General features: G+C 45.7%; 1 protein-coding gene across 1 annotated transcript in view; it reads right to left on the reverse strand.

Moving 5' to 3' along the window:
• The window catches only part of DCDC1 (doublecortin domain containing 1), an 807587-nt gene that overhangs the window by 366501 nt on the left and 424157 nt on the right, over positions 1 to 16929 (reverse strand). The window contains exons 13-14 of the mRNA XM_054969981.1: positions 7429 to 7554; positions 749 to 854 (exon numbers count right to left, since the gene is read on the reverse strand). Coding sequence (XP_054825956.1) covers positions 749 to 854; positions 7429 to 7554 — 232 coding nt within the window. The remainder of the gene's footprint in view (positions 1 to 748; positions 855 to 7428; positions 7555 to 16929) is intronic.

Genomic DNA, 16929 nt, shown 5'->3' on the forward strand with positions numbered 1-16929 from the left:
CTATGCATAATTTTTATAAACTTCTATAATGTCACTCTAAGTCATCTTTTTTCTAAACTGAACAGTCCCAGCTTCTTTAGCCTTTTCTCATAGGGAAGATGTTCCAACACTTTAATCATCTTGGGTGTCCTTTTCTGTACTTTTTCCAGCAATTTCCTCTGAAATATGGCAGCCAAAACAGCACATAATATTCCAAATGAGGCCTCTCCATAGATCTATACAGGGGTATTATAATATTGGCAGTTTTATCTTCAGTCCTTTTCCTAATAATCCCCATCATGAAGTTTGCCTTTTTCACTGCTGCCCCGCACCGTGTTAACAATTTCATTGAATTTTCTATGACAACGCATGGAACTCTTTCCCTGTCAGTATCAGCAAGTTCAGACCCCAACAGCATACACTTAAAGATGGGGGGGGGGTGTCATTCCAATGTGCATCATCTTACCCTTACTTACAGTGAACTTCATTTGTCATGTTGCTGCTGACTGTCCCGATTTGGAGACAGCCTCCTGGAGTTCTTCTCAATTGACATGGGTTTTTACTATCCTGAATAATTTTTTGTCATTCACAAACTTGACCACTAAACTCTGAATTCTACATCATTAATGAACAAATTAAATAGCATTGATCCTAATCACCTTCCACATTACAAAATCTCTTTTTTAAGGGTCAGTAGACCTGAATTGAGATGGAAGTCTTTAATTTTTAGTTCTTTCTTAATATAAAATAATAAACACTCACCACTCACCTTATATTGTATAAAATGGTTGTCTGGCTCCACAGTTTCCAAGTAATGATTTTCCAGGTAGTTTGTGAAATGCAAGTTGGCTGGAATTCCTACACAGATTTCCCAGCTGAAAATAAGCAGAGTCAAAAGTGATTTTTTTAAGGGGAATTAGTTTAATATTACTTCTTAATATGAAGTCTCCACATATTTTTCTTTTAACAGCATGTGAAGACAAATTAGAAAAAAATAGGGGTGGGGGGAATCTAGCAAGCTGTTCCCCTGTACATGGAACAGAAAGCAAGAGACAATTTGATTAAAACATAGCCATAACTTAGTAAAAAAATGCAATGTGAATGACCAGTAAATTAGCTATTCTAACACCTACAGAGCAACAACATACCTGAAAATTCTCTACCAGAATAGTTACTGAGAGTATGTCAACTCTTTTAGACCTAGAGTACATTCTATGGCTCTGAGATTAAGAAAGTTGATTTACTTTGAGCAGGTGTATTGTATTGTAAAATTCTATAGCTCCTCACAGTCATATCAGGATATTACCACCTCCAACTGCAGAAGCCTTGGGTTAATACATTGTGTTTATTGTGATAAGTGATAGTTTTTCTAGTTTTCACGGAACAACTAAAATGCAGCAGAATTAATGTTACCTGTAATGGATTCTATACCAACCTGTACCTAGATTCCACCTATGTATTACACAGATTACAGTAACTATGCAGAATAGATACGGGTAGGTTTAGCTAATGGTGGCTTCTAGGGGTGTGCACTTCGGGAATCCGATTCGGGTAAAATTGGTAAAATACTCGAATTGGGCCTGATTTGGAAAGCTTCGGCATTTCCAAATCAGGGCCAGCATGCTGGCCCTAATTTGGAAATCCCGAATCAAAGCTTCCCAAAGCAATCGTAATGCTTCAGAAAGCTTTGGGGCCCTGGGGGTTACTTTTAAAGGGCCCTTTCACAAGCGGCAGGGCCCTTTAAACTTTCCCGTTCCCTACCCTTACCCCCCACCCCCATCTCCACTTACCTGGCACCATGCTAGAGGAGGTGGCCCTCCTGCCTCCCTGTGGGCCTCCAGTGATGACAGTGGTGGCAGCGCTCTCTGGTGGCCAGCTGACCGCGCTGGCCATGGCTGCATGGTGACAGTGGCAGGGAAGGCCCTCTCTGCTGGCCAGCTGCGCCTGCATGGCGACAATGGCAGGGAAGTCCCTCTGTTGTCCAGCCATGCCAGCTGTGGCTGCATGGCGACAGCAGCAGGGAAGGCCATCCCTGCCAGTCAGTGCGGCATTGGCTTCTGCCTTCCACCTGACCAGGTAAGTGGGGTGGGGTGGGGGTGGGCCTCCCCCTTACCCCTCCCCCTCCCCATCACTTCAGTATGCTCCAAATCTTTACGGAGCATACTGAAGTGACTTAGAAACCCAAATGCAAAGTGGCATGCTGCTTCGGATATCAGGGTTTTTTCTGAAGTAAACCCAAAGTGGGAAACCCGAATATTTTTCAGGTGCACACCCATAGAGGCTTCCATTAAGTTCTACAGAGAAAATTAAATGTACTTCAAAGCCCTTAACCATTAGGGTCTAAAGTGTCAGGTTCAGAAAATGTTGTAACCAAAGAAACTCCATTTTACTTCTGTTAGTGTTCTAAGTGCTCTCTTCACAGGTGCCAAGATGTTCCCTAGCAGCTATCTCTCAGAAGAGGAATGTTTTGGCTACAGCTTTTCCAGTCCTGGGAAACTTTCACTGTCTCAGCTTCAAAGGGATTGGTTTGAGAACTGTGGGGGGAGGCTGGACCTACTGAGTCTTGATACTTTGTACTGTATTCTTTGCCTTTCATTCGTAACAATACACGTGTACCAACCCAGATATTGCATCTGGGCCAGTGGACTATAATGGTTGCATTTTTCAGTAAATCTTTTGGAAACAACGGACTCTTGTCTGATTGCAGAAGGTAGTCTGGATACAACTATTATCTAGCCACAGCTCTGACCAGCTTGAATGACAATTTTGGTGGCCAGGCATGCGCAAAGACATTTCCCAATATGTAGCATCATGCCCCATCTGTCTCAGTCCCAAATCACGCAAAGGCAAACTGCCAGGACTTTTGCAACCTTTAGAAACGCCGAACAGACCATGGGAAACCATATCCATGGATTTTATCACAGATCTTCCCCCCTCCAAGGGCCACACTTGCATTTTAGTTGTAGTGGATTTGTTCTCCAAGCAAGCTCATTTCATACCTTGCACCACTATACCCTCGGCCTGAAAGCTAGCAGATATCTTCCTAAAACACATTGTTAAATTACATTCTTTTCCGTCAAAGGTGATTTCGGACCGCGGCAGACAGTTCGTTGCCAACTTTTGGCGGGAGCTCCTACAAATTATGGGAATTGAGCAAGGGTTAAGTTCCAGCCATCATCCTCAAACCGACGGACAGTCCGAAAAAACTAATCAAATATTAGAACAATTCCTCCGCTGTTATATCAATTTTCAACAAGACAACTGGATCAATTTGCTCCCCTTAGCAGAATTCTCATACAATAACAGTGTACACGCCTCGACAGGAGAAACACCCTTCAAAGTAGTATATGGCTTCCACTTCAAACCCTTCCCATTTGAGGCACTCGCCCCTCCTACTTCAGCGTCCAGAGATGTCTCCAAATGGTGGGGGGAAGCAGCTCAACAATGGACTCTAATTAAACAACATCTCGACAAAGCCAAACAGGATTACAAAAAGTATGCTGATCGCCATCGTGTGGCCGAATGGGACTTACAACCTGGAGATCTTGTTTATTTATCTACAAAAAATTTGAAGTTCGGGGCAGGGGAAACACACACCGTCAGAGATACGTCTATCACAGACCTGTACAAAGGCCTTCTCCATTTCCACCCCAAACTTCAGAACTCTCTTCCGCAACTTTCATTCAGCTCTCTCATTTCAGCTCTCCCAAAAACAACTGGAAAATGTATTAATTCCACAAGTCAGTTGAGGAAAATTGAGATTTTATCACTAAATTGTAACTGCATTGGGTTTATATTTTGCTGATGCTTAATTTATTTGTTCAATTGGTTTTAATTGTTTGTTACATTTGATGAATTGATTTGAAAATTCTAGATGGGTGGCCATATTAGTCTAGCAGAAGAAAAAAACAGGACTTCAAAGACAGTTTAAGATTAACATCTGATGAAGTGAGCTATGACCTGCAAAACTTATTCCGGAATAAATTTTGCCAGTTATATGATGGTGAATTCAGTCATCTTGAGCAGTCATTATACATACAACAGTGGCATATCAACAAAAAATATGAGGTAAAACAGGGTGCAAAGAAAGCTACAACCTCACCACAATAGTGTTCTTGTATGAACTGTTTCTTTAATTCAATGCAATTCAATAGCTGCCAGTCACTCAAATATTGAGAAATACACCACTGTAGGAGAACAACATTGCAGTGAGACTAAAATGAAGAAACCAGACTCTGACTGGCAGGAATTACATGCAAGAGCAATGTGTATCTGTCTGCAGAAAGTACAAAAATGTGCATGTGCTTAGCCATGCACATGCAAACAGTCCCTGTGACAAATTGGCTTTTGCCCTATTCCACCTCCTCCATCACAATGACCAGCCTTTTATGTTATTAATTAACTTCAGTGACAACATTCCAGGATTATAAGTTATTTATTATGAATGAATGAATGAATGAATGAATGAATGAATGAATGAATGAATGTTCCAGAATTCATTATTTCAGAAAAAAATTGAGCCTTTACACCCAGTATTAAACCATTAGCACTTTTACATTGTTACTTGCACTCTGGTTATTTTTATCTCTCACTGTACTTTCCTGTCATTCCTTGTTTTCCCTTCCAGTGTCCTACCTTCCTCCTTGGGAAATGAGTTTCAGAATTTTACAGTCATGCTGAAAAACAGCAAAAAAAATGGTTTTCTAATGCAGCTGGTACCCTAAAGACTAACAAATTTTTCAGACTAGAGCCCTCTGCTATGACTATTTTCTCCTGTTGGCACATCACATCAGTCCAAACAACACTGAAGTGCTGTTGGTTAATGACAAAGCCACTCACAGACTGAGTCATCAGCCTGTCCTGAAGGGGAAGGGGTTGCATTTCCCTTAAAGGAGCAGGTTCGCTGCTTGGGGTTGTTGCTGGATCCTGGACTACAGGTTTATCAGCTTCAGCTGATATGCCAGCTACAGTCATTCCTTAAGAAACCTGACTTAGCCACGGTTACCGTGCTCTGATCATATCCAGGCTAGATGGTTGCAATGCACTTTACATAGAGCAATCTTTGAAAACTGTCTTGAAGTTTCAACTGTTCCAAAACACAGTGTCCAGGGCAAGGAGTTTTTGGTTTTTTTGGTGGTAATCTTCAATACTGAGCACTTTGAGGGGGGGGCGTATCCCAAGTACTGAGGGGGGAATAGGTAGAAATTGGTGCTATCTTATATATGAATACCAGCACTTAAAAAATAATTGTTCCAGCCTATTGCTGGGAACTAGATAAAAGCATTCTATCACCTTTGTGCTGGAAGTTCTGCACTGGCTGCCCATCTGTTTAATCATAATTCTAATTGCTGGCTGTTAACTATGGTTTTGGGTCAGGGTATTAGAAGGGCTGCCTCTTCCTATACAGTCCAGCCAGCCAGTTAAGATCCTCTTCCCAAGCCCTGCTTTCCCTGCCACTGCTTGGAGATGTGAGGCAGGTGTAGTCTAGAGACAGGAGTTTTAAAGTAGTAGCACTTCATATTTAGAATACCCTCTATTACTGTCCTTTAGGTACCAAGCCAAAACCTTCCTTTTTCATTCAGTAGGTTCTTATCATTTTAAGCTTTTTATGATCCACTTCTAGCCTGAAGATTGTTTTATGAAGCATCCTCTTTAGGCTGTTGTTTTATGCTCTTCTTTTATTTCTTGCTGTTTATTATTGATCCTTTTCATGGTGTATTTTTATGAATTTGTTGTTTTACTTTGCAAGCAACCTTCAGCTAGTCTCTGGAGAGATGACATATAAAGTTTCTAAATAAATGAATAAAATAAGTGCTTGTCATGGTTCGATCAATCAAACTAGCTTGAAGAATGGTTATATCAACAGGAAGCTGGCATCTTTTTTTTTTCTTATAACACTTTAATCCAATAAAAGATTCCAAATTCACTTACGCTAAGGCTTGGGTATAGGAGATTTAAGTTTAACATATATTGGTTCTGATTTTCCTCTGGTGCTACACATGAATGCAAAGTGGACAGCACAGAGACTTGAAACACAAAGATGTGAGTTCATTCATGGAATATGATGTTGGTATAATGCATTAAGAGGAAAAATAGTGATACAAGGTTTAAAAAGAACCCATGCAACGAGTTCTGTGACCCCAAGGGGATTTTATTCTCCTCTTGAAAAGCAGCCACACAGACTGCACACTAAATTCCTTTTAAAACTGATGGGAGTGTTCACTGCATGGAGAAGCCTGCATTTCAGGGAAAACAAATGCAATGAACATGCCTAAAATAGTCTTTTGGGTGCTAGTCTATATATATTAACTTCTTATGAAAGCATTATTTTGCTTAATTTCATTACATTAGCATGCACTAAGATTGACTTTTCTATTGAATTTCAGACTTAATTTTGTTGCAGCACTAGAAATTAATCACTCTTTATTTAAATTAGCTATATCTTACTTCATAATTAGTTGGATGGAAGTTGGAATTGTACTGATGCTATTCTTTATGAAAGCATGATTATATGCATATATGTTATGATGCAAGCTGTAACCATTTCCTTATCATATAGGGAATATCCCAGCATTTTACTCTTCCTCACTTCTCTGCATCTCTCTATAATCTTTGGCTCAGAGCAGTGATACTCACTCAGTGGCTTGGGAATTACATGCAGATCTTTGACATGCCACCTGTGGCTTTGTTGGGAACCATTCCTTAACGTGCCACCCATCCCATGTTCCAGGAAAGACCATTGCTGAGTAGAGCTTGTGGTTGGCAGGTGATTTCCACCTTGAAACAGCCACCAGCACAGAAACTGGAAGACAGATATGCTGCGAGCCTCCCTGAGCTGCAGGCCTTGCATCACAGATGGAAATAAAGGGCAATCCTCTCCAGGACACACACATACACACCATCCTTGTCCATCGCTTCTCAACTTGCATCTGAGCATCAAGATGTCTGCCAGGAAGAGAGCAAGATAGCCACAGATACAAGAGTACAACCAACATCACCACTGTGGCAGCCACCCAGATAAAGAGCAAGCTGACCACAGCAGGATGGGGGGGGGGGTACTTCTCTATTTCCATGACCAGCTTGTTCTCATCCAAGTGTATGAGCAACCTCACTCTCTCACCCCAGCTACTGTGCCTCATGCTGAGGAGAGGCAGGAAGCTAGAGAAGGAAGCCCTTTCCATCACCCTAGAAACAAAAGGGCTGGCTCACCAGCAGTGGGGAGATACCACCTTAAGTGCTTGGAGGTACTCTGGCAATTAAAAGGTTATACTTATACATTTAATAGTTCTATCTTATATTATTGCATGTGTGTTTGAGGTACTGGACAGAGTATAATCATGTGTCTCTTTGGGTTGAAAGCAGTTGTAAATGTAGGTCTCCATGAGCCATGGAGTGAGTACCACTGGTTTAGAGCTTCAGAAAACTCAAATAAAGCAGGAGTTAATGTACTTGTCATATCCAGGCAGTAGATCAACAACAGGATCCAGAAGTGTTTTATAAATAACTGTGATGCCATCTTTTTCAGCTGTAGTCACTCGGTCAAAGGTCAAACTCAGAACAGGGTTTAAGGGAGATCTGGAAAATAGAAACATAATCAAATATGACCTTTCAGGGAGGAAAAAAAAGTCAAACCGCTGCAAAACCAGTAATCATATGTATATAAAGCAATGGATATAAGAACAAGTTGTTAAGAATGAGTTCAGCAACAAGGAATGTAAATTTATACTGTCTTCTGTTTGCTGTTAAAAAAATTAGTTATCTAGCAGCTAGTGCCTTCTTGCAGCTCAGGTGTTTCCTCCACGGGAATTAATTCTCTCTACAGCTAGCTTGTCACCTTTATTAACCTATAGGTTATGGAAGGCAAGGGAATTGAATTAATTTTGAAATATTGGCTCATCTCCAAGCAGAACTAACTGTTGAGAAGCAAAGAAATAGAATTGTAACCAGCTTCCAAGTGATCGTATACAAAGAATGAATCCAATTGCAAGTTAATGAAGAATAGCTAAGGGCACATTCATAGTGTAGATTTTCTCTACTATGAATGATAGAGCTAAAGATGGAATGTGGGAACTCTTCTGCCTTTCAGTGGAAACAAGGAAGAGTGGAAGAATTCTGCATCACCCGATTTCCTGAAGCAGTGGAGATACTGCTACCCCAGTTATGTGTGTGCTCCACTTGCAGCAGACATAGACTAGGATAGCATACAGTAAAATCTGTGAGGGCCAGATGCACCAAAGCTGTTCCAATGTGGCTCCAACTTGCAATTTTGTATCAGAAGAAATGTTATAAATTTAGTGAAATTGCAAAATAAAGCCATCAACCAGAGGCCAATTCAATAATATGAAACATACTAAAGGATCATTTATGACAATGGACTTGCCCTAAGTTTTCCTAAGGGACTTCCTATTTCTGGGAGAACCATGTGCATAGTTGTTTCAAAAATGACAGAATCTACTGCCTATGCCTTTTTCTTAGCCAGCCTGCCTGCCTGGGCATGAACAGCCACACTGACTCAGTGCCACCTGAAGAACAACCACATATGATTGAAGTGAACCTATTTGTTTAAACCCAGATCACGTATAAAGTGTCAGGGCTTGCCGCCGCTGCCGCTGGGCATGGCACTGGGCAGTCTGCTCCTGACATCATAGGGGGGCCAGGGATGCTGCAGGACCCTGCTCTGTGAAAGGAGGGGCAGTATACCTCACCCAGACTCCCTCTCAGTCCACTCGCTGCCCTGCTCAACCTGGCCTGCTTGCCCCCTGTGTACTTCTTCATCCCCTCCTTCCAGAACTCTCCTCCAAACCTCCACTCTTGCATTGCACCGCTCTCACTCCACATTATCACTCCTTACTCACATCCACCACCCCAGGGCTCTTCCCAGCCAGCTTTTATAGGGCTTCCTTCTACTGTCCCACCCCTCTTCCAGCCCAGTCTTGGGCTGCACCAAGCAGTTGCAGCTGGGGTAGCTGATCTGGCCCCACTGACCAGCACCAGCTGTGCCTTGTTCCCTGGCTGCCCAGCCTCCCTGCCTTGGCTGATTGCTGAAGGCCTGTCCAGCTGCAGTCCCCTGGCTAGCAGCTCGGCCTCCCTGGCTGAGCTGATGGCTGAAGGTGGGTCCAGCTGCGGCTCCTTGGCTTGTTGCCCAGGGCTTCCTGCAGAGTGCCTCCAATAGCCCCACCTGGAGTGGCTTGGCTTTTGGCAACTCCTGGGCTGGGCTACTATTTTCTAGCTGGGGCGTGGCTTTGGGCTGTTGGGGCTGCTGCTGCTTCTCCTCCTTAGGTAAGGTCTTTGGGTGGGTGACTGCTGGGCCCCCAATCCCTCTGCCCTTGCCCCCTTCTGCCTTGCTTATTCCCCTTTCCTTCCCCAGGGGAGTGGGACTCGCTGGCTTCTCTCTGTCTCCCCCTGACTCCTGAGGCCCTGGGCCTTTGCCCCTTGCCCCTGGCGCCGGCAGGTTCTGGCTCCATTTGCCCGTGGGAGGGGATGACCTGCTGTCCCCCGGCTGCCCCCTCTGCTTGCCAGTCAGACTGGTTGACCTACTGTCTGCTGGCTGACCGGTTGACCTGCTGTCAGCTGGCTGACCAGTTGACCTGCTGGCTGCTGGCTGCCCCCTCTGTTTGCCCGTCAGCCCGGTTGACCTGCTGTTCCCTCTTGTCAAGTCTGGGGGCTGGGGCTCAGACCCCGGATATAAAGCACTATATTTGTATTAATTTTTTTGAGTAAAAGAAACTTGTAGGTGGAGGTTTTAACCACCTCACCTCTGCCTCCAACATGGCTCACCTCTAGGCAACCTGGTCTTCTTAGCTGAGCTCTGATACCAGAAGTTGGCGCCAGAAAAATGCTTGCGGGGAGGTGGAATAAGTGGCAGGTTTGAAACAGATTCAGCTGTCCAGTTGTTTCAGCAACTGTAGTATATGATTTGTAGGATAAGCATAAGAATGCAGAGACTTCTAGTGCTAGAGATGCCTATATTTAAAAATGTTCAGTGTGCTTCTGTGTGAAAGCAATGAGAGGATTGAGTGTCCCTTGCTTCCCAGCCTTCCAGGAGACAGGCTATCAGTCAACAACTTAAAGCAGTAAAAAGGTAGGTTGCCATCTGGATCAGAGCATTCTTGAATTTATGGCATATTTGATAGAACTAATGACAGTCATACACTGGGAGGTCATTTATTGAAACCACAGTTGTCATAAAAATGAAATCAATACAATCCACAGAAAATAGACCACGATAGAAGACAAAGACACCCCATTGGAACAGAAGTATCCTGCATGGAGTGCTTTTAGAATATTTTCCACAGACGCAACGGCTCCCAGACTCACCTGGGGGACTGGATTGCGGCGTTGTGGGGCAGGTGAGTGGGGAGATGGCATGGTGGCCACCATGTTGTGGAGGGGCGGGGAAAGACCAGGGGCCAGGGGTCATGCCCAGGTTCATCCAGTGCAGCCCCAGGCCTTGTAAGCTGGCCCCCCGCCCTTCAGCACTTGGCCCACGGCAGCAGGGAGGCAGGATGTGCTAGGGGCCTGCTTGCCAGGGCCGAGCAAATACCACGAGGTCTCAGCACCAAGGGAAAGGAGGCTGTGTGAGGCGGCGGCAAGCGGGCACGAGATGAGGAGACCATGAGGCGAGAAGACGACAAGGTGGCTGTGAGGCGAGAAGGCTGCGAACAAGCCACGAGGCGAGGAGGCCACGAGCAGGCTGCGCAAGGCAGCGGTGCCAGGAGCCTGCAAGCCACATAAAGCCATTTAGGCGGCACCAGCAACACCAATGGGAAGAGGACCAGACAGCCATCGTGCTAGAGCAGGGAAGTGGGGCCAGGCACTTTACATGTGCCTGGGCCCTGGTGGTAAGGAAGGGAGCAGACACTGGGTAAGGTGGGCTCCCTGCTTCTGTTCCTTCAGGCACGGGCCAGCTGGAGGTAACTTCCCCAGGAGTTGGGGATGGCATGTGCTCAATTATGCCGCTATTACAGTTCACCCCTCTCAGGTGGAGAGCCCTGTGCAGCCTGGCTGGGGGGAACCTCCCTGGGGGTTGGGTCTGGTGTGTGCTCCAGCCCCCTCACTGTCGCAGCCTCTGAGCCCTGTTCAACCCAGCTGCCCCTCTCAGTGTTTGCGGCTTGTTGGACGGGTGGGGGAAGGTGTGATGAGGAGGAGCAGCAGCACCACATCCTGGCATCCAGGGCGTAATCATAGCCCTACAGTCGCCCGGGCCAGCAGCGATGAGGATGTTGGGGGAGAGGACAAGCCAGGCAGTATGGGCATGCAGCACCGGCTCTCCTCTCCCCCTCCTCACTGGGAGCCTGGAAGGGAAGAGATCACATTGTGGGGGGGGAGGGATGCTGCCGTTGTATGTAAAAGGTGTCCCTCCTCCTGCCTCATGCACCCAAGAAATTGTCTTTGTATAGTCCAGCTTAAGTCACAATAAGAAAGAAGGACTATGCATTACAAAAAAAATAAGGGGAGGGAGGTGGATTCTCTCCTGGTGGACCTCCTAGCTGCTTGGGATGGCTACTATCCTTTCTCCCTAAGCTAGCCAGTAAACTTCCCATTCTCATTGGGAAGGGCCACCCCCCCCTTTTCCACCCCTGCCCCCACCCCTGGTAGTGCTAGGCTACTTCCCGTTTTGGAAGTTGCAACCTGAAAGGGGTAACTGTGGGAGAGAGTGGGAGCGTGCGTGCTTTCACATGGACAGAGAGACATGCTTTGTGAGATCTGGTATTGGGGTATATGCCCTGCTTGTTCTAGCCACCCACTGGCAACTATGGGGTTAACAGCTAGAAGAACACTGCTGCCTCACCTCCTCACATTCTTATTCTTCCCAACCTCCAGTATTGGTAGCTAAAGGGTCAGTACTGAAAAGGGAAAGGCAATTCAAACAATTGGGAGTCATTATTTGCTGAGAAGCAGCCATTGGCTTTATTCCGGTTAGGCTTGTCTTAATGATGAGACAGCCAGTTCCCAGGTAGTAACTGGGTGATCCCCTGGTATTACAATTGACCTTCAGGGGACAGGGTTGGTTCCCTAGGAAAATCGCTGCTTCTGAAAACTGGCCGTAGGGCATTGGACTTTGCTCAGGCTCAGCACTTGTAGTGTTCAGTATCCCACATATTTCATATACATTGTTGCAGTTATTTACAACACTAGTCACATTAGAGAGATCTGATACTCATGCACAGGCTAGAAAAGAGCTTTGTGTCCCAGACTAATGAGGAAGGTAAACTGTGGTGGTTCCCAAGGGAGTATAGATGCACTTAGACTGCTTTGGCAGGATGGGTGGCCATGTTAGTCTCTGTAGCAGTAGAGAGAGCAGGAGTTCAGTAGCTCCTATAAGACTAACAAAATTTGAGGTAGGGTATGAGCTTTTGTAATCCACAGCTCACGTCTTCAGATTCAGCTATAATGTGAGTCAAACCTGTAACCAGCATTCAGAGGGGGTTTAATTCTCAGGTCACCAACTGGGAAGGCAGGCTGAACAGCACTTACTAAAATAATTAATCTGCAGTCATGATGACCAGGAAATGGCAGAGTTAAACGCAGGCATGCTGTACAGATAAAATGAAACAGATAGCCAGTGGCACCTTCAACTTCCAGCATGCGAGTCAGAGAGTACAGCTCAGTGAAGGGAGTTCTGGGACAAATTAAATAAAGAATTAGATAATGCATAAATAAATAGCAACTAACAAATAGACAGGAACAAAAAAACCCCAGAGTTATGCTGGAATTATCTGGTTGGGGACCAAGGTGCTGCCGAGCTTCTTATTAAAGTTGCAGTATCTAATTAGCATCTCTGTCCCTCTGTTATGACACGTTCACTTAAAATGTCTGGCGTGGTTTCTATACCCTATGGGTAGATGGCTAGAGAAGAGATTCCAAGCCGGTTACCTACCTAAGAGGTTCAGTACAGGCAGCTAGTGCTGCTGTTTTGTTCTCTGGTTACACTAACTGCTGGCCAGGAAGCATGAGCATGCTCACAAGTGATTAGATTGTACTGTTGTGCATGGAACTCATTGCAGGGCTACCATTTAGGCTAGGCATGATCCCATGCCCGGTGGCTTGGTGCTAGGGGGACCTATCTCTTTCTATTGCACCCACGGCCACATTCCCACATGGGAGAATGGATCACAGTTTTTTCCAACACACATTTCCATCTTGTCTCTGCAGATTTCACAGTGACATAGTCTCTCATTTTTTCCTTACGTCACAGTATAATACCCTGAATAAGTAGAACACGTTTGGTGCTGTGTAATTAATGCACATTGATAAACTCAGTTACCCTCAGCATGAATTTCTTGATCTGGGTGTGTGTGAAGGTGGCCAGTAATGGCACATTGCTAGCTCTCCAAACTGGTGAGGAGCATTATGGTAAGCTTCTATGTAGAAATGGCTCAGTATTTGCTGCTGTGGAAGGGTTTGAAATCCTCGTAACCTGGGATTCGGTTTAGTTTTCCTAGCCGTGTTGGACGCTCCTCTCCGCACGTCCGGGAGGAAACGTCCGAGCAGCCTGACCGAGCAGCGAGGGTTAACCCCCAGACTCCCAGTGAGGGAGACGGGATCCGGAGCGCGGCGGGAAGAACCCCCTGAAAGCAATGCAGGGGGTAAATTGCCCGTTTGCTCCAACGGAGGCCGGCAGACTTGCGCTGCACTTCGCATGCTGCCGGGCCATGGAGAACAGCAATAAGCAGATTTAAGGTGAAAACCTGTAAGTAAGCGAATCCCTTCTGATTTCTAAGCGTATGCAAAGGATTGGTGGGAGTTGAAGCTAAGAAGGCGCGGATTTCTTCCCCTTCACGGAGTTTCGGAACTTAGTTGGCGCCCCCCCCTAAGATGGCGACGAGAAAGCAGAGCCCAGCAATGAGTAAATTGGTGATGGCGACATTACAGGGGAAGGGGGAAACTTTGGAAGAGATGGTGAGACGAGCAGTCTTTGATGCTGTGCAGCCTTTTGTAGTGAAACTGAATGAAATGGGGCAAAAGGTTGATTCAGTGGAAAGTGAAGTGAAAACCATTAAAGAAACAGCGACCGGAGCAGAGCAGTCTGCACACGAGAACGCAGTACTCATGAAAGCAACAAGTAAGGAAGTGAAGCTTTTGGAGAATCAAATAATAGGATTGCAAGTGGACCGTGCCCAAACGGTACTGCGTCTTCAGAATGTAAAAGAGGAGCAAAGTGAAAATTTGAAAGATCTGGTGTCTGGACTTTTGGCGCCATTCGCAAAGGCAACTAAAGAAGAGTTAAAAAGTGTTATTTTGGAAGTCCGGCAGACATCTTCAAAGTATGTAATGAAGCGTCAGCTGCCTCGCGAGATTATTATTGACTTTTCATCTAAGAAGACTCAGGACACCATCTTATATAATTCGTATAATGTGGACTTGGATTATTTGGGCAACAAAGTTAAAATACTGAAGGATGTTCCATTTTTGGCTCGTAAAAGAAGATTTAAGTATAAAGGACTTGCAGCTTTCTTGAGGAAATGTGATGTAAAATATAAATGGTTGTTTCCAGAAGGCGTCTGGTTTAGATATAAGAATCAAACCTACAAGATTACATCAGAAGCACAGCTGACAGACTTTTTGCTCAACCATCAGGAGTTCCAGCAGGAAGAAAGTTCAAAGTCTGAAGGGGAAAGTGGGGGGGAGGAGAGAGCGGGCGCAGCTGCTCCAGCTACACAGAGAGAACTGAGACCGAGACGCGGGGGGGGGGGGGAAGAAAACCTGATCCTGAATTTAGTCTGTATTGTATAAGATCTACCAATCTGATAGCATATTAGAAAGTTAACTTTTAAGAAAAATTGCAGCATGAAGGGAATACAAGACATGTAGTGTAGCGTTTGTTGTTTATATGTTGCTCTTCCCCTTTTCCCAGTCCCCCCTTCCCTTTTTTTTTTCTCTCCCCCTTATACTTTTGTAGTCTTTTGTAGTTTTTTATGTTAGATATTAAAAATAAAAAAAAAATCAAAAAAAAAATCCTCATAACCTTGGCTGGAAGGGCCAGTTCTCCATTGCAATCAGATGCAGCATGTTTTGCCTCTGTGTAAAATTGAAATAATAGATTAGCTAGCATGTCCCATACCCCTTTAGGTATCCAGCATTAGGCGCTTCTGCGATCTGCACTCCATAGTAACACATAAAACTTGTGGCGAGCTACTGCTTTAGCCTTAATTCCATTCCGTGGACAGATTCCAGGCAGAACAGGCACAGAACTGTAAACTGATGTTGGGAATGTGAGCACTGGGTTGCAGTCCAGCAAGCCTACTGTAAAGGCGCTTGCTCTTGGTACGTAATTTGTAGTATATGTATAAATAAATAAAATGTAGGCTGTGAGTTTACTTGATGGCAGTGGGGTTTCTGCCACCATATTCATTCCCCTCCTTGTACTGCTAGTTCTCTTCGTTCTCTGAGCATAAGTAAATAATTCCCAGCTTTCTCTTCTCTTACCTCCGAGATTCCTTTGTGGATCAGTCAAATATTTGTATAGGCGGTTAGATATATAATTATAGATACGTGTAGATATAGATATGCAGCCTCAACATGCATTAAATGATCTACTTTTGAAATGGGATATCATGGTAACAAAATGTTCTCAGGGAGTCTGGAACAAATTGACACTATGACACTGAGAGATCTCTGTCTTTTGGTGCTACACCTCTGAAGATGCCAGCCACAGCTGCTGGCGAAACGTCAGGAACTACAATGCCAAGACCATGGCAATACAGCCCGGAAAACCCACAACAACCATCATTCTCCGGCCGTGAAAGCCTTCGACAATACAAATTGACACTGTTCAATGACACACTGTATCAAGCGTTCTAAGGAGGTAGCCCTGCAGTCTTATTCGGGCACATTGTGCGCAAGTGCATCTTACTTTGTCAGCTAACAAAATTGTTCTTCAGTCCAGTTTGTGGCAGGACGTGGAATCCGCACTAAACCGTCTAGCACATATGGCCCTTTCTCATGTGCCCAGGGTAATGCCGAGCGCCAATTTGGGGTCAGGAAGGAATTTTCCTCCAGGCCTGATTGGCTCTGGGGTCCTGGAGGTTTTTTGCCTTCCTCTGGGCATAGAGCAGGGGTCACCATGGATGACTTGTCCTTGCTATTGGGGTGGTCCATCCTCTCCTCCATTTCCTGGGGGAAATGGTCACTGGTGGAATGATCTGGGTTTTCCCCTGCTATGGATAGGGGATTTGTACAGCCGGAGGCACCGAGCTACATTGATCAAGACCAAGCTCTTTGCTGATTCTCTCTTTTAGCTGCAGGTTCTGTTGGTCCCGGTGCAGACTTGCCAGAGGGGGCAATGGCTGCCAGGTCCAGTGGTGACAAGGTGGCTAGGTCCTTGAGGGGTGCAACAGCACAGTGGATCTTAACGGTGGCCTTGGGGGCATCCTACAGTTCTTCAGGACCAACAGAGGGGAGCTCCTCAGGGAGCTGCAGATTGGGATGTGCCTCCTGGGACAAGGGGCTGGAGCAGATCACAGTGCCCAGACTCGATTGAACAGGATGCTGGGGGCTGAGCCCGTGGGGTGATTCTTCCCTGGTCAACTAGCATGGAACAGTGATGGTTCTCGCCTGGTGGAGCCTGTCCAGCTGGGGTCTGGACATGTTGTTGCAGGGCTCTTGAGGGGCCCTCTTGGTTTGGTTTTGCAGCTCTAGGGGCTTTGGCGGTGAGCCATTTTGTGGCTCTTATAGTGTATTGGGCATTGGGCACCAATCCGTTTGGGGGGAAACAGCACCCTCAGGCTCACTTTCCCTATTATGGGGAGTGAGGAATGGCTGGTGCATGCCCAGTCGGGGGCTGTCAGTCCACCTCACTCCCAGGTGGCAGGGGATGGTTCACAGAGGGGTGTACACCCACATGGAATCCCACTGACTGTCATCCCATGGTTCCCCCCCCCTCAGCACGGGTCTGAGGTGGCATGTGGGTCATCGGCTTGACAGACAGGTCAGCCGATGCTCGGATCT

Source organism: Eublepharis macularius, chromosome 2, assembly GCF_028583425.1.
Source record: "Eublepharis macularius isolate TG4126 chromosome 2, MPM_Emac_v1.0, whole genome shotgun sequence".
Classification (NCBI taxonomy): Eukaryota; Metazoa; Chordata; class Lepidosauria; order Squamata; family Eublepharidae; genus Eublepharis; species Eublepharis macularius.